Below are 16,596 nucleotides of genomic sequence, written 5' to 3'. Positions count from 1 at the left end.
TAGTAACCCCTTATAATAGTATAAGAGATTACTTTATTACTAGGTAATTAAGTAATTAGAGTTATAAATACCTCTAGTAACCGCGATCTAGTTATAACTACTATAGGTAATCGCGACTATTATATAAATCTTCTATATATATAGAATAGACGTTTCTTATATAGGTAGTTTGTATTTAACCTAAGTTACTAACCCGCTAAAAGGTTAAACTCTAGAGTAGTTACTTACCCGACCTATTACTTAGAACTTACTCGTCTAACGAGCTCTAACCCCCTTATACTATAGGTATATAATATTTTAATACCTTTATAGTTAGTAAGTACCCTAAGTAAATAAATAGCTCCTAATAATAAAAGAGACGTTAGTATAGCTTTTACTACTTACTAGATCCTTACTCTTTTATCGAACTTACTAAATACTACGTAAGCTCCTATATATACGTTGCTCTCCCGTAATATCGATATTACTACTTTAAATATAGATATATAAGCCTAAGGTTTTTCTATAGCTAAGTCTAGAGGAGCTAGTAGAGTAACTATACTACTAGCTTTACTTATACTACTACGCTAAGATTAATATTATTAATATATAATTAATTATAGAGTTATAGAAGCTTTATCTCTTATATTACTACTATCTATATATATATTTTTACGAATTTTAACCTAGGAGTATACGCGTACTAGCCTTAGCGAAGAAATTATTCTAAGTTAATTATATATATAGTAAGTACTAACTACCTCTACCCTATCCTCTATTATTTATATCTTTTAGTATATATAGATTGCTATTAGATTATACCTATTAGAGAAACTCTAGGATTTCTTTCTAAAGATATTTAAATCTTCCTTTAACTTTTAGTTTTAAGTAGAATAGCTAATATAGTCTAGTAGGTATTTATTTTATAATAGCTTATAGTATAATATTATAAGTAAGTTTAATTCCTTAACTTATTTACTAAAATTAAAAAATTATACTATATTTAGGGAAGAATACTATACTTCTATTATATATCTAATTTCTAAATTCTAACTAATCAATTAATTAATTAATATATAAAACTACTAATAGTAGATATACTTATACGCTACTAAATAGGTTCTAACTACTTCTTTTTACTTTTAATATAGGCTAATTAATTAAGGTATTAAGGTAAAGATAAGAGCTACTAACGTTATTACGGCGTTAAGGCAAAGGTAGAGATAATATATAGCTAAGAAAGATAAAGGCAACCTTAAAAAACGCCTTCCTTCCTTATAGACTAGCCTGCGTACATTGTATTAGCTAGACTACCGTCGAGTATATCTAGGATAAAGTCGTTAGATAAGCTATAACGCGCTTTATCGTAGCTTCCCCGCGCTTCTTCGTAGCTTCGTAGTGCTACTTAGATAGTATCCAAGGGCATAACCTCGATAGAGAGTAGACACGAAGAGTCATCGAGTTGAAATGGCTGGGCTTCGTCAGACCGGAATATCGCTTTAGCATCTTGGCGCTAAGCTTTGTGATAGAAAGCATTATATCCCCATCTCCTCGCTTGTCCATCTCGCCAGAGCATCCTCGTGTTTGGCGAAAAGTCTACAATCCACGACGGCAGACCGGGCTGTCTATTCAGTCGAAAGCTGCGTAAGGAGTCTAGGGTTTGAAAGTCTCGATTTGTGAGAGAGGCGTATTTGGCCCGAGCATATAGCTCAGAGATTGGAGCTGCATAGTCCACAGTCATGGCTTTCGCCTCCTTGGCTTTGGTTCGGCCTAAAAGTCCGCATATCTTGTCTCTACTGTCTGTCGCTCTTGTATGGCCGGTCAACTCGGTTGAGATACATAGATCCAGGGACTGGTCTGTGTATCTCTCTTTCAGCCTCCGTAGATATGACCACTGATTGAGGAATCCAGGCAATTGCGGAAGGAAGATGTTGCATCTAAATGCGATTGTCTTCCGTGCTCTTAGAGAGGCGCTGTCGGCTGGAATTGTACGGCCGCCGAAGGCCAGCTCACACTTTCAGCTCAGAACACATTCCTGCTGTATCCATGTTCTGCCTATCCAAGGAGGTTGTGTCTCGGCTAGCGCTTCCTCCAGGGCTCGTGGAAAGTTGAAGAAGAGATAGTAATGTGCCCAGGACATGCTCGTGTCAGCCTCGGATTGTAGGCCGTCGTGAGATTGGCAAGACCTATAGATTTGACCAACATGCAAGAATGGTCGGAGCGAACATGGCCAGGTTTGAGACGTATCGCGAGCCAGATGGTTGTTGATTGTGCTGTGGCATAGATGTCACCCATCAAGGAGACTTGTGCACTCTTTTCAGCAGTATTCGCCTGGTCGATACATATTGCATCTATTCACAGTACACGAGTACGAGACCTCTATCTCAATCTCCGCAGAGCGTGGTATAGATAATCTGTTAGTGGTATCTTGATCCCTTTGACTAGATTCAGGCTTCTGGACTCGGTTCTCCCGCCCCTAGTGTACGACAGTGTTTCGAAGGTTGATGCTTCCAATTTGGCAGGGCGGAGTCGCCCACGCAATTCACCACCAAAACGTGATGGGAGTTCCAGCAAGCGTATTTGTCGGCTGTCTGTATGCTGCGGGAGAGGTGAGTATGGGCTGACTGGTAGTAGAGGTCACTCTTCATCTCCATCATTGACTAGCCCCTTGCGATGCATCATCTACATTCTCTGGCCTCACGCATCATGGAGATCATTGTTCGGCGCTTGCTACCACTGCAATCGTGACAAGTGCTCGGCCTGCGCCTCATTTGCAGACCGATCTCACAAGGCTCGGATCCATCAGGCTGAGGTTCATCTGGTACCTTGCCTACCGCATGATTATGCTCAGGGACAGCCTTTCCAATACTCAAAGTCTACCACAACCAAGCCTTTCACCCGTCCTCCATCAGAATCTTGTTCTGGAGGCTATGAGAGAAGTGGAGGCACGCCTAAGAGGCTTGAACGGCGGCTTGGCCGGCAGAGAGGGACGATCGAAGTCTGGGCGTCCAATCGCCAAACTAGTTCTATCGTACACAAAAACCCTTGCTAGGCCCGCCACCTGCACACCGCTGACGTCTGTTCATGCATGAGCGTACGCGATGTGCGTTGTTCGTGGCAATGACGACGGCAGAGGTAGGTCTCGCAAACATAGTGTGTTCGGAAGGTATAGTATTTGCTCTCCTTAGTACTTAGAAACCTCACCATCGAAAAGCTAGATCAAAATGACTCGCCCCGTCGTAGAAGTCGAATACACAGATACGAGGACAAGTCCGAGAGTTCGGGAGACAAGAATACAAGAGATACCGTGGGAGGAAGTGTCGCAAATACGGAATCGAGAGCGTGCGCTAGTAAGAAAAGATTCCTCACCATCTCCTCCTCCACAGCAGTATGGACAAGACGATGAAAGATACGAACCTCGGCGCGGTCAGGAAGACTACACAACGAGAAGAGTCGAGCGACAAAGACACACAGACGATGCTGTAGTGCCGTATCGACGACAAGCCGACGACGATTATGATCGCCGAACAACACCACGAGGTGCGATGAGCCGCTATGACAACGACAGTGACAGCGACTCTTCCTACGACCACCGGCGGCGTAGAAGAAGGAGAGGAGACGACCGACGCACACGAAGTAAATATCGTAGCGAGGCAGGCAGTCGCCGAAGTCAACAACAAGACCAGAAACAATATCAAGACCAAGACCCAGACCAGAACGATGACAACGCCTCCCGCCTCTGGTACTCCGGTAAACCGCGACGTGACGGCTCCTTCTTTGAGAAAAACTTCGACTCCTCTTACGATGGTCTTATAGCTGCCGCCGCCGGCGCAGCCATGGGCGCCATCACATACCGGAACTTCACCTCGTCGGACGCGGACCCCAAGCTAAGCGAAATGGACCCAGAGACCAAAAACCAGAAGATCTTGAAAACTGTTGCTGGCGCTGCGGCGGGAGCGGCGCTGTTCAATGCGGGGGAGAATTGGTATAGGATTTTTACGGAGGAGAGGGAGGCGAAGATGGAGAAGAGGGAGCAGGAGGATGAGGGGTTTCGGGCTAAGCAGGAGAGGAGGAGGCTGGAGGCGGGGAATGGGTATATGTCCCGTCAGGCAGCGCTGCAGAATGGATTCAAGGTTGCTACTAAGTTTATGTAAAGGAAACCCGAAGTGGGACGGGGATGCATTGATTGTGTTGATGGGTGGGAAGAGCATTGCATGCGGGTTTGCCATCATCTTTACGAGGCTATGAAATTATGATACCCGTATGTCTCAAGGATTATTATGTTCGGTATGCTGGCTTGCCAGTTAACAGAGACGTGAAGCATTCGCAGGACCACTTTACTTTACTTCTCTCCTTAACCCACCTTCAACGTCACTCATAGGTGTCAACGAGAAAAGGTAGGTGCCTCAAGCTGAGTGACAGCAACGTCACTACACTGCAGACAGCTTGAAGGTACAAATACCCCCATGCTGCCTGTTATCTTTCCTCTTCTTTACACTTACAACTCCACAACACACCTCGAATTCCCACGAACAATTGCCCACTTCCTCACTCATACCCACTCATACCCACTCATATCAACACAAATCTCTCAAGCAATCCCTCCCAGACGACCTCCTCGCTCGCCGACCATGGCTCCCCTACTGAAACCACCCAACAAACCTTCGACTTCGAAACCATGGCCGTAGTCCTCTACGCCATGCTCGAATCCGGCGTCTCCCTCTCCGGAAAACACTACGAAATGATGTCCGCCGTGGACGGCTCACGGGGCAAAGACGCCTTCAATCACCAATTCCGGAAGGTCAAGGCCAGGGCTAAGGAGCTCCAAGACCAGGCGAAAAAGGGTGGTGGTGTAGGCACGCCTGTGAAAGGCAAACCACGCGGTGGTGATGGGAGCGCTGTGAAAAGTGGCACTGGTGGTGGGAAACGGAGTAAGTACTCGTGACCTCGTCAGGGTGTCTTGAGATCGTGCTAATTAGTTCATTGCGACAGAGGGCAAAGCAGATACGCCCCAAAAGGAAAACGAGGACGATGACGAGGATGAGGTCGAGGGGACGCCGAGTAAGAAGACCAAGGTCAAGGCTGAGGTCGAGGAGGCTATGGCGGCTTTTGATGGAGAGAGTGATGACTTTCAGTAAGGTGGTAATAATACCTTGGGATTGCCGGCAACAGGGCGAGATCCAGGCCAAGGTGACGGGTATGCTGATGTTATGCGCTATGAGCTGGCCGTGCTACGCGAGTGTGCCTGCGTGGCTATTCAGAGAAGAATTCACGATGATGTGACCACAATTTTGCCTTGCATGTGTCATGCTACTGTGCGCTCCAATCGGTCAGTATGTCGGTCTTGGTCGTATAACCTGGCCGGCTCTTTCACGGAAGTCCGAGAAAAGGTATTCTTTCCACAATTTCGAATACAGTTCCCATGGTATCTGATATATACAATCTACTACCCTCACGCATACGGTCCCGAAGCCGGATTATCCTTGATCAAAGTCTCTCCCAGAGGCTGCTCAATAGGCACAGCATTAACCCGTACCTGCTGCAACTTCTTCTCATTCGCCTCGTAAGCCTCCTTCTCGTACTTGGCAATCACGTGGTCTATGTTGGCGCTGCCTTGACCGGCTGGGACGTTCCAAGGAGATCCGATGTTGAAGGCTCTGTTCGCTAAGGTATCAGCAACAAGATGGTACGCATATCGGATTGGTTTCCTCACTCAGGAAACCTCAGGTCCACCACTCGTGGACCCTGCTGACTCTCATTCAAGAAGATCAACCTGTCGCTCGCCGCTTGCTCCACGGCCTTGGTATGGAAATCATTGCGTCGCTGGAATGTATCTTTGTATTCGGCGTATTTCTCCGTTATGTAGCGTGTGGCCCACGGTTGCTCGGATGTGCCTTGCCGGGTGAATTGGTAGAGGGCGATGGAGGCCGGAATTGTGGCGAGGACTATGTAGAAGGTGGGCTACAAGCGAGACAAGTTAGTATGAGACCGGAGAGGGCGAGGGAGTGGATTGTGCGTACGCCAAAGGACTCGGTGGTGGGATGTTGGTTCAGTCCACCTTCGGGCTTGAGGTTCTCGGGGTTCGCGCCTTGGGAGTCGCCTGCATAGCGTCGTGGTTGCTTCTGTAGTTGAGGTCGTATACGGCGCGCTGAGCGCAGTGCGCTTCTTTGGAAAGGCTGCATGCTTGTATGTGTGCCGGTATGAGCCAATGGCTGCCGAAGTGATCTGGGAGCCCTTCTGTGAGGTTGCACGACAGGGCTCGGAGATGGTTGATCCGTGCCGAGAGTTTGTTCAAATTGATATGTTGCCCGTATGTGATTGTTCCTCCTCATACTAAAGTCCAGGCATGTGCACGATACAGCACCGACCAAGTCTCCACAAGAGCGCTACATTGGTATCTTGGCTCAGGTCTTGAGTACTCAGACGATCCTAAGCACCAATTACCGCGCTTCCAACGTGCTCTCGCTTTCACCGCCGTGCCCGGTGGAAATCATGATGATATCCTTGAATACTGTATGACGCTTCCATTCACAGCTCCACAGGACCGCCGCAGCGAGTAGATTAGCAAGCAACGTCGAGGCGACGCCTTTCGATGGCTTCTTGAAGCATATGCGTTTTGGTCCACCGGACCCGACAAGTTGAAGCGTGCATATGACGCTCTGTACTGTCATATAAAGGACGATAATCGACGAACGTACAAGTTCAATACAGCGGGCAATTGGTTTTTGCAGTCACTGCGTACCGAAGCACGACTTCACATGGACGTCCGCGACTACACACGGTTTATCAGGCTCATAGGCACATGGCAAAAGGACCCTACTGAGCTACTATTCAAACAATCGCGAATGCACCTCTTACACCCCGTTTCGCCCGATCCACGACCAGCCTTGCTCTTCTTGCGTCAAGTGGTCAACAGCACACATCCGTTTTCACAAGACATCCTCAATGCGAAGAATGCCCGCGTCCAAATCATGATTTTCTGGTACATCGTCTGGGCCGCTCAAGCCTTAGCAAGGCAGGGCTTGGCTGTAGAGGCCGGGGAGCTAATTGACATTGGCGTGCAACACTATCCTGTCATCTTCTGCAAACCCGGATATTTCCCCAACACTCGGGTGACCAATAGCGATCTTGACCTCCCCAGGTCGCATGGTCTCACATCTCGTCTTGGATTTGGTAGCACTCGCTATGGTGCCGAAGACGAGGCTCGGGAGTTGCAACGTATCCAGGTTTTGCGCGAACCTAGCTAAACTCTATCGTGGCCGGACGATGCGACGAGTACAGTAGCTTTCTCGACCCCATTGGCATGGAAAGGGGATCTGCGATGGCGACTCGAGTTTTGAGCCGCACCGACGACTCAAACTTTCCCTTTGGATTGAACTCCGGGCCCGACTGTGCAATGTGGATGCAGAGCTTCACTTGCCACCGTAAAACAACCAATAGGCGAATTTATGAATCTGCTACGGCAGTGCGTGTCCTTGACAACTGTTGCTTATGTGACAATGAGTGTCAACATCAAGATCAGCTGCTCGATAATTGATACCGATCTGCTTCCTACCAGCATCTGCACGCTCCACCGTGATCATCTCCATGACCCTTGCACTTCTCCTGATAGCTGAACGTTCCCGCTTCAGCTCAGTCGGTTCGCCAGTCATCTGAGCAGGACGACAAGTTCGTGCTTAAGGCTGCATGGTTGCGAATATTATGAGACTCACAATCTGATGGGAAGAAACGATGACTACATAAGAGCAGCATAGACCGGATCTGCTTCATGATAAGAGCGATGATGCTTTGGTGCAATGACTAGACTACTGTGCATGGCTAGTCACATGGACATCGAGAGACGTAGCGCGATGACCCCCAATCTGGGTCTACCAGCGGTTGCTGCGGGACAGTAATAGCAGTGGAGTGCGCGTGGCCCGATATGTGAAGCAATACGACTACACTTATGGCGATGTCATTCGCCGTCTGCGAAGTGTGCAAACGAGTACTCGACCGCTTAGGGTTTGCCCGGGTAGAGTCAGGAAACTGTGCATGTAGATCACGAAATGCTCTACGATTCCGTTTATAACAGCTTCGTCAAGTAAGTACAAACTTCTTTGGTCGCACTCGTTTCTGTACCCCACGCACCTCCTCAGACCATGAACTGTTCCAGCGATCGCGATCGTCTCGGGGTCTGGTATTCCTTGCTTCGTCTTCACGGACAATTACTGTTACAAATGTCCAGCTTTCTTCGTCTTGCGGTCGCAGTACGGCGACAACGCCATATATACCCGTGACGAGTACGACTATGTCGCCACTAGTAGGCAGAAGTCGCGAGGGGCGTGCAAGTAGGTATGTCTGTTCTGGACGTGAGGGGTCTACGACTATCACTCTGAGACGGAGATCATCTCCATCACTTCTATTGGTGGTCCAGCAAAAGCTGACCAAGCCCACTCGTGACCCATATATTGCCAGTCCCGATTTCGTCAACTTGCAGTCGCCCCTGAGCGAGGTGTCATATGGGATCTCGCGAGCACTGTAAAGCCAGTACCTGTACACGCCCGTGCTTGACAGAGTTCTCCAGTCCGGGACCCATGAAGGGAGCGATACACCGTCCATATCACCTCCATACTGAGAAGCAAGACAAAGGATTACGACGCTTTCGTCGCGCTGAACGAAGTATCTGGCTACGTGCTCGTAGAGCTCGCTGATAGGCAATGTATAATCCACAAGAAGGTACTGCGGCCCGTAGAGGAAGTGGTGTGGGCCTCGGGCGTCTGCAGCCGTGTATCGCGTGGTCCTGGTCATACCAAGAATGGCATAGATTCGATCATGAGCACTTGTAAATTCGCAATTCGCCGTACTTCGAAGCGCGTTGAAGAGATCAAGCTCATGCACAGCATCCTCCAAGAATTGAGGATTTGCAATGTCGCCCACCAAGTCCAGCCTAGACAGTGTCTCAGCAGAAGCTCGCCGTAACGCTGATGGCTCCCAGGTCCGTGGTCCAAGTGCTGACGCTGGTCGACCTCCACTCCATCTCCAAGGGTGCCAGTGGCGGAGCTGATCAGTCAGTTCCGCAGCAGCGCGGAAGCGATCCCAGTCATGGATTCTGTACTCGCCACACATGACGATGATATTGCTTGCGACCCATACTTCCTGCCGAACCCATATCCGATGCTGCCACGAGGTCTCGAACAAGGCGATGAGGCCATTGAGCAGATTCTGCGAGTGGTCCAGACACATATGCATTGTTTGTAGGCCGTGCTCCAGTCGTTTGTGCTTGACATGGCACCGATCCGTGAGCCGTTTGGACTGTAGAGCAGCCGAACACGTTCGTTGTACGCCCGAAGATGCGGGACTGTGGATTCTCGCATTGATGTAGTTCGTGTCCGGAATACTGGTCAGGAGGTTCATTGCCAAATCCATGTCACTGGTACTGCAATCTCCCAGCCAGGCGATGACTTCGGAAGCTTTCTTGTAGATCAGTAGCATATTACTAACTTGCATCGCTCTTTCCACGGCATCTACTTGGTTGATACAGATTGCGTCGACCCAGAGATACCTTGCCCGAGTTTCATGGCGAAGCCTGAGTAGAGCAAGATTTAAATTGGCTGTCACGAGTAATGGATATTCATTACACCGGATTGTGTGGTCCTTGATCTCTGAGCCCCAGCAGTAAGATAGCGCTTCGTATGGTACACGGATGTTCTCCTCGTGCAACGCGATGCCAGATTTGTGCACCAAGTCGGCCGTCACTAGCTTCACGGCCGGAGCCTCTCCAGCAGAGCCAGGTTGGAGAATAGCCAATCTTGTCTGCCAGTCTTTTATAGGCCGATAGAGTGTACTGAAAGCTTCAATCCGAGAAGGAACGGCCGTGGGCTTGTGATCGGGAAAAGATGCCGCTAGACTCGAGTCATCTGGCCTGAACGGAGGTGGTCCGCCCAGCCTCGAGAGCGCGCACTGACCCGAGCAGTGATCCGTCAGGACAATGTCCAGCGCGTACGCCGTTTCATGTACTGCGCAGTATGGAATTTGACGTACTGTCTGGTCGGAGGAAGTCATGCTTACCACGTTCGCTCATAACCCTCCCACCACAGACCAGTGGTAGTGACGAGAGCAATGAAGCTCTTGACAGACGCTGCATCATCGAGAAGTGAGAGGAGGGAGACCAGAGAATGTTCAGTAGTCCCAGTAACTGGCACATCTTGAGCTGCGCCACCAGGAGAATGAGCTGAGAGGCGAGCGAGTCCCTTCTCGCTGCACATACGGTTGGCTCCTTACACCATTGCACACAGGTAGCTACAGACCTGGTGAGGCTCTTTCGCCTTGTCTCAATAGACATTCCTGCATGCGGTCCAGAAACAGATATCGTGTAGGTGTCCGCATTCACGTGATGCTCTGTGCTGAATAATGCTTTGCAATCGAGGCCCAGAGCTTTGGAATTGATGGCTAAATCGACTCCACCGATCGCAATGCCATTGAAAGAGCTTAAGTCATGCCTAGCTAAGTGTCTCCAACCACATCTCTTCCTTCTATCCGTCTCGAGTATCTTCCAGTCTATCAGCAGCCCGTATAAGAAGCCCAACCTCAACCTGATGAGACTTTTTCTTGCGATTTTCGTGTGCATAACAGCAATCATCCTAGCAGTCTATCGACAAGACGAGCTTACTGAGTATATGCGATTATTCTTGCGAACATCGAACCTCAAGACAGCAGCTCGAAGTCTTCACCAAAACATCACAGCAAATCGGACGCTTTCGACGATGTCACCACACTCTACTTTCGTCGGTCTCCCAGTCATCCCACCAGAGGACCCGTCACTCAATGCTGTCTCGCCAAAGCCAAGAGGCATCCAACAAGTCTTCCTAGCCCGGGAGCAAGGCGAAGGAGCGGGTGCGACCGTCCGACGATCGATTGGAACACCCAAGCTGAAGAATTTCACACCCTTCCTCATGCTTGACCACTTCTCCGTCGCTCCAGGTGCTGGCTTCCCCGATCATCCTCATCGCGGACAAGAGACGATAACGTACCTGTTAGAAGGAGCAGTAGACCATGAAGACTTTGCTGGGAACAAAGGCACCATCAATTCTGGTGACTTGCAATTCATGACCGCGGGACGAGGAATCGTGCATGCGGAAATGCCGCACGATGATGGAATGGGGTCGACTAACATCGGTATGCAGCTTTGGGTTGATCTACCGAAGGATCTGAAATCCTGCGAGCCACGATACCGTGATCTGCGGTCTGAGGAGATTCCAGTGGCTACCGCAGACGACGGCAAGGTTACTATCAAGGTGATCAGTGGACGCTCGTATGGCGTAGACAGCGTACAGGAGCTGGCATATACACCCGTCTGGCTTCTGGACGTCACCGTCAAGCAAGGTGGTAAATTCGTCCAGAACCTGCCAGCTGGCTGGAACTCTTTTGCATATATTCTCGAGGGTACAGTCACATGGGACACTGGTGCGACATCGCAGGAAGTGCATCAGTATCACAACACTGTCTTCGAGCAGAAGGGCGACCAGGTCATTGCATCGGTTCCAGGTGATGCAAAGGAGGGTACGAGGTTCATTCTGGTGGCTGGGGTGCCACTTACCCAGCCCATCGTGCAGTACGGACCGTTCGTCCTGACAGATCCGAGCCAAGTCAGGCAGGCCATGATGGATTACAGCTCCTTCACCAACGGCTTTGAGCGGGCAGAGAATTGGCGCAGCGAGATCGGAAAGGTCATGATGGGTTGATACTTATTTTATACATAGCATGCTCGATTAGCGAGGCGCTGGCGTAGATACATTTGAGTTTATCATATCTGTGAACAAGTCAAGACTTGTAATTCTCCTTCTCTCATTAGCTGTACATGATCGCTCGCGAGCAGTGGCTCTGGACCCGATATCACTCGCCGAGCAAGTCGTCAGCGAAGACGAAGATGTTCTCTCTCGCCTCAACATTCGTCTCGAGCACGTTCCGCACGCGCTCTAATTGCTCACGTGAAAGCAGAGGCGCCATACGCAAGACTCGCTGAGCGACCATAGTATCTGCAAGTTCGCCAAGGATTTCTCGTGCTTGGAGAAGTTGCTCGGCCAGAAGTTCCGGGTCGATGTGTTCAGCCTCGATACCATCGCTAGGAAACAAGCTGGTGTCGGACGTCATGTGCAGGTCGCCGCTGAAGATACCGGCAGGGTCGATAGTGAGACTGTCGCTAGTATTGCTGTTCTGAAGGATGTCTGGGCCACCGTCAGAGCTGACACTCTTGAGCTTGCGGGCCTTGCGTTTCCTTAGCGGCGATGATGGCATAGGCATGTCTTCGATGTCCGTCGGAGCCTCCTCGATCTCGTAAGTCGCTGCTCGATCAAGGACTCTATATGTGAAATTAGCTTCGTGTTTGATGTTGGACATCGTTCGCCACTCACTTCAGCTCCATCATCTCCAGTTCGTGGCTGTACCCCTGCAACATGATACTCATTTGCTCGCCGGCTGTGATTTGTGCAACAACATTTCGAAGGCTCTTAACCTTGCGCTTCAGGTACTGCGCAACTTGCAAAGCTTCGATATGCTCATAGCGAGTGGCTCTGTGGTGGTCTTTCTCGGCTCGCAACTCGCGCTTCTGCTTGCTGAGTCGGATCATGGCAATGGCTGTGCGAGCGTCCTGCATCTGACACTCATGTTACTGTTCCCACAAGCAGGAGATATGGGCATGTGAGGATGTCTCGCAAAGTGCAATGCTTGGTGAGAAGCGGTGTCGTCTGGTCCGAATAAAGTTCAAGCATGCGAGCCGAACGCGCAACAAGCTGGGAAGGAGCGACTGCCACTACCTGTGACTTCAGCAAAACGTGTCTTGCATACCCAACTTCTTTCTATCATAACTCCTCATGATAGTACTCCTCCTGCGAATCCTCCTCAGTCTCATCTTCGCTGCCATCATCATCACCACCCTTTGGCTTCTTCTGCTTCAACTTCTTCTGCTTCTTGGTGCCTTCCTTGGCACCGTCCTTTACGCCCTCCTTTGCACCTTCCGCGGCTTCGTCATCGTCGCCTATGATGCCACGATACTCTCGTCCTCTCGGCGTGTCGATGACATCCAGCTTCCATTGCTGTCCATCAGCTATATTCTCAAGTCGCTTCTTGAGCTCCTCTATCGCTTTCGCATCATTAACACCAAGTTTCTTGAGATCCTCCTGGTTGATCACACCCTTTTCCGAAGACGCGATCGTGTCCACATAAGTCTCCTTGCCACCACCAACGATTGCACTCTTCTCAAGCCTCGTCCCTTCAGGCACAAGGGCATGGCCGCCGACGATGATATCACCCACGATCTGCACTGTCTGCATGTCCTCTGTCGTCACTCCGAGCGCAGCGGCTGCATCAGCATTGGCTTCCCATACCCTCGCCTCCTTCTCTGCACTCTTCATAGCCTTCAGATCTCGCTCGTAATCTTCCACTTCATCTTCGGCCAAGATTGGCGAACAACTAATCGTGTTTGGCTGATCCTTCTGTGGTGGCAAGAACGCGACATCGCTGCAAAGCTTAGGTGTTTGGATGACCATGAGGTATGCGCAAGATCGTGTCTCCTTGATCAAAGAAATGCGGTCAGAGGATTGTGGATTGCAATGAAACTGCAAAGACGTCAGTATGTTCTTCTAGCGCGTTCAAAAATCACCTCCCACTCACCTGCACCTCGATAGTCCTCTCCTTGCCAGTCAGATCGCAAGTCGTGCCATTCCCGAGCCTCTGCACCAAGTACCTGCTCTCCCCTCTCTGCACAAGCTCCCCCAGCCCGCCATACGAGTGCTTCGCCTTTACACCTTCGCTTACATCAAGTGCCCTATCGACATCACTTTCCTCCTCGGGCGGTTCCTGTCTCTTGCCGGCTTTGGCCACCGCGTTCGCTCTCTCAGTGTTGTTTGAATACTTACCCAGCTCAAATCCTGGCACTGTCGGATCTTCTACCGGTGGGAAAGGAGGTACACCACGGCTGGGTGGTAACTGATGGAACTGCTTCACTCCGTGGCCATAGCAGAAACTGTAACTCCACCATCCACTGATGAAGTAGACACAGTTGCCATGCATACCAGATAACAACTCCCATCCTCTGTCCGTTGCTCGTGCAAGCTCCTTCTCCTCTTCAGCCTTCGTCAGGGTGTCGTTGCCTGTGGAGGGTGGCGTGGGCTTGATCTGCGGCACACTGCAGACATAACGTTGCCCATCTAATATCATATACTCGTATTCGAGCCGCAGTTCCTCCTTGGTCTCGTCTGGTACACTTGTGCCTTCGTAGCGCTGGACTTGAGCAGGAGGTGGCTGCCGCAGATCGTCCTCAATCGTGGTTTTTTGTTCCAAATGCAGTCTGTTGTTGCTCTCAAGCTTCGACCGCGCATCTTGCTCTAGCGAGTAAGACTCAGTGAACTTGACATCGAACTGTGGGAACGCGAGTAGATCATCGTTCGGGCTGAAGCTGTTCTGAGATGCTGTGGCTAGTAGTATCGATGTGCGCAGTATGGCGGGTAGCGCTAGGATGTGCTTCATTGTGGTAAGCTTCCTGTGATCGAGTCGTCTATGGCACTAAGTTTGTCCTTGAAGAGAGTGTGATCTTGTTGTTTGCGAGATGCGCAGTGAACAACTGTTCGTTGGTCAGCATTCAAGATCCGCTCCGATCGGAGTCTCGGCTGATCACGCTTCGTTCCTTCCCAATCCTGGAAAGCGCGAAAGGTTGCCTGAAACAAGCAGGCACCCATTATATGACAGCGTGGTCTACCTGCTACAAAACCAGTCTCCTCCCACATGTTCCTCTTAGCTCAAATCGACTGGACTCTCGTCAGAGCTCTCAAGAAGTGCACAGAGACAAGGAAAAGACAATGCTCACCGACTTGCCAGAGGAGATCATTCAGCTTATCATTAGCTTTGGTTTGCCTGGCATCCAAGCCTGCAGATCCAAGGACGAGAATCACATACGGCAGAAGACGCTTACAGCTCTGCTTCTCGTGAACAAGCTGCTTTACCGGATCTGCCTTCCATCCCTATATCATACTGTGGACAGCCGAGATTTCTCCTGGAAACAGCTCGTGGGCGTACTCAATGCAATCATTCGTAGACCCGACCTGGCGGGCCATGTCAAAGTCATCCGATCCATCTGCTGGAACGTCTCTTCGACGTGGAACGTTGATGAGGAAAATTCACGAGTCTGCGGAGTCCCAGTCTCCTTGCAGTTGACGGCACTCGACGAGATCGACTGTTCACCGGCACGCCACATTCAGTGGAAACGAGGACTGCTCATGCTAGATCAAGATGCTCAGCTCGCTCTGCTGCTAAGCCTTTGCACCGGCATGGAAATTGTTGACCTTATACTCCCTTCGTTGTTTGCTGGAAGCGTTACGCGTGCCATGTTATGCCACTATAGCGGCCTTCCAGAGCTAATGACGACTCTCACGCCCGAATTCTTCCCGCAGAAGCAATTTCTCATTGCTCCTGCGGCACAAGGTACACGGCCGGGCCATCACTGGCCCAACCTGCGTGAAGTCCGAGCAGCCAATTATGATCAGAGTTCAGGTAGCATCAAGACACGCATGCCATCGCTTCTACCAATACTCCTGTCATCTCCACTGCAGACAGCACGCCTTTCTAACATCGAAATCACCAACTCCAATGACCTTCACGGTTGCAGTTTTGCAACGTTGAAGCGTCTGTATCTTTCAAGAGTGGTCATGGACTATCGGGGCCTCACCGCAATCTTAGCAGCCTCACCTCTATTGCAGGTCTTCTCAGTAGAGTGGCATGATGTTGGAGGCATCAAGTACAGCGAGCTAGGTGACGCTTTGCGAGCCCACGCCTGTTCGCTAAGAAAGCTGATCGTGAAATTGATACTGAAAGACCGGGTATGGACGGTGCCAGGTTCTGCACTATATCCAGGCATGGGATGTCTGCAGTCCTTAGAGCAGTTACGGTATCTCTCAGCTCCGGCCGAGGCGTTGTTCGGTGAACAAGAGATGCCTGACGATGAGATCAACAACAATTGGGATCTTTCAGATGGCGAGTCAATGGATGATCGCATGGAGGGCCACGATGAAGACCTACCAGACGGATGGGCTGCTACACGCGACCAAGAGCATCCGAAACCCCCTCTCAACACTAGTCTTCCGCTCTCGATCAGCGCGCTTAGACTCACGAACGTCGGTAGGATGGACGAAGACCTCTTTGATGGGCAACTTATGCAGCTGATGACGGCGTCCTCTCGATCCGCCCTGAGGTCAATCAGACTGCGGACTGTGTCAGAGTTTACTGGGGATCTCGAGGGCACTGGATGGCGTGAGCACAACGTCAACCAATTTTGGACCGAGTTGAGAAGGGAACATGCATGATCTCTGCACAGATTCGTTCGATGGCGGGTAAAATAGTCAGCTTGTTGTGAGTTGCACCGTATGCCTTCACAAACACGTCCTTGGTTGGCGCAGGGGGATTCGAAAAGGTTAGGCGGTATGCTGGCCTTACTGCTGCTCTCTACGAGTCATAGTATCTCCGTGAATGTCAGTTATGTAGATACAGTGTGACCACTAGAACTTACTGTGCGATTTCCGAGCATTGGCGAGGTCTCTTCACTGTCCAAGGAGATCTCTAGCGTGTTGTGATTGGTCAAATGCCGAGTGA

The 16,596-nt window shown here is 50.2% G+C and overlaps 9 protein-coding genes across 9 annotated transcripts; 5 read left to right on the top strand and 4 right to left on the bottom strand.

The window, feature by feature from the left end:
- Window positions 1-3,203: 3,203 nt before the first annotated feature.
- Window positions 3,204-4,133, top strand: LTS14_010505 (uncharacterized protein; the record flags this gene model as incomplete). The annotated part of the gene is made up of 1 exon (XM_064843181.1): window positions 3,204-4,133. One exon carries the CDS (start codon window positions 3,204-3,206, stop codon window positions 4,131-4,133), a length of 930 nt encoding a protein of 309 aa, XP_064689300.1.
- A 524-nt stretch (window positions 4,134-4,657) lies between these two features.
- Window positions 4,658-5,117, top strand: LTS14_010504 (uncharacterized protein; the record flags this gene model as incomplete). Its single annotated transcript, XM_064843180.1, has 2 exons — window positions 4,658-4,910; window positions 4,972-5,117. 2 exons carry the CDS (start codon window positions 4,658-4,660, stop codon window positions 5,115-5,117), a joined length of 399 nt encoding a protein of 132 aa, XP_064689299.1.
- Window positions 5,118-5,431: 314 nt separating this feature from the next.
- Window positions 5,432-6,161, bottom strand: LTS14_010503 (uncharacterized protein; the record flags this gene model as incomplete). The annotated part of the gene is made up of 3 exons (XM_064843179.1): window positions 5,432-5,636; window positions 5,693-5,940; window positions 6,000-6,161. The coding sequence occupies 3 exons, from the start codon at window positions 6,159-6,161 to the stop codon at window positions 5,432-5,434; spliced, it is 615 nt and encodes a 204-aa protein (XP_064689298.1).
- Window positions 6,162-6,737: 576 nt separating this feature from the next.
- On the top strand, window positions 6,738-7,226 carry LTS14_010502 (uncharacterized protein; the record flags this gene model as incomplete). Its single annotated transcript, XM_064843178.1, has 1 exon — window positions 6,738-7,226. The coding sequence occupies one exon, from the start codon at window positions 6,738-6,740 to the stop codon at window positions 7,224-7,226; it is 489 nt and encodes a 162-aa protein (XP_064689297.1).
- Window positions 7,227-8,055: 829 nt separating this feature from the next.
- Window positions 8,056-10,020, bottom strand: LTS14_010501 (uncharacterized protein; the record flags this gene model as incomplete). The annotated part of the gene is made up of 1 exon (XM_064843177.1): window positions 8,056-10,020. The coding sequence occupies one exon, from the start codon at window positions 10,018-10,020 to the stop codon at window positions 8,056-8,058; it is 1,965 nt and encodes a 654-aa protein (XP_064689296.1).
- A 286-nt stretch (window positions 10,021-10,306) lies between these two features.
- PRN1 (RNA pol II transcription cofactor) lies at window positions 10,307-11,699 on the top strand (the record flags this gene model as incomplete). Its single annotated transcript, XM_064843176.1, has 2 exons — window positions 10,307-10,330; window positions 10,515-11,699. 2 exons carry the CDS (start codon window positions 10,307-10,309, stop codon window positions 11,697-11,699), a joined length of 1,209 nt encoding a protein of 402 aa, XP_064689295.1.
- Window positions 11,700-11,850: 151 nt separating this feature from the next.
- On the bottom strand, window positions 11,851-12,583 carry LTS14_010499 (uncharacterized protein; the record flags this gene model as incomplete). The annotated part of the gene is made up of 2 exons (XM_064843175.1): window positions 11,851-12,316; window positions 12,369-12,583. 2 exons carry the CDS (start codon window positions 12,581-12,583, stop codon window positions 11,851-11,853), a joined length of 681 nt encoding a protein of 226 aa, XP_064689294.1.
- Window positions 12,584-12,815: 232 nt separating this feature from the next.
- Window positions 12,816-14,481, bottom strand: YOS9 (Protein OS-9; the record flags this gene model as incomplete). Its single annotated transcript, XM_064843174.1, has 2 exons — window positions 12,816-13,571; window positions 13,627-14,481. 2 exons carry the CDS (start codon window positions 14,479-14,481, stop codon window positions 12,816-12,818), a joined length of 1,611 nt encoding a protein of 536 aa, XP_064689293.1.
- Window positions 14,482-14,810: 329 nt separating this feature from the next.
- LTS14_010497 (uncharacterized protein) lies at window positions 14,811-16,310 on the top strand (the record flags this gene model as incomplete). Its single annotated transcript, XM_064843173.1, has 1 exon — window positions 14,811-16,310. The coding sequence occupies one exon, from the start codon at window positions 14,811-14,813 to the stop codon at window positions 16,308-16,310; it is 1,500 nt and encodes a 499-aa protein (XP_064689292.1).
- Window positions 16,311-16,596: the final 286 nt, after the last annotated feature.

This window comes from Recurvomyces mirabilis, assembly GCF_035927965.1.
Source record: "Recurvomyces mirabilis strain CCFEE 5264 chromosome Unknown scaffold_43, whole genome shotgun sequence".
Classification (NCBI taxonomy): Eukaryota; Fungi; Ascomycota; class Dothideomycetes; order Mycosphaerellales; family Teratosphaeriaceae; genus Recurvomyces; species Recurvomyces mirabilis.
The sequence above is the reverse complement of the archived record's forward strand: the minus strand, read 5'-3'. Positions and strand labels throughout refer to the sequence as shown.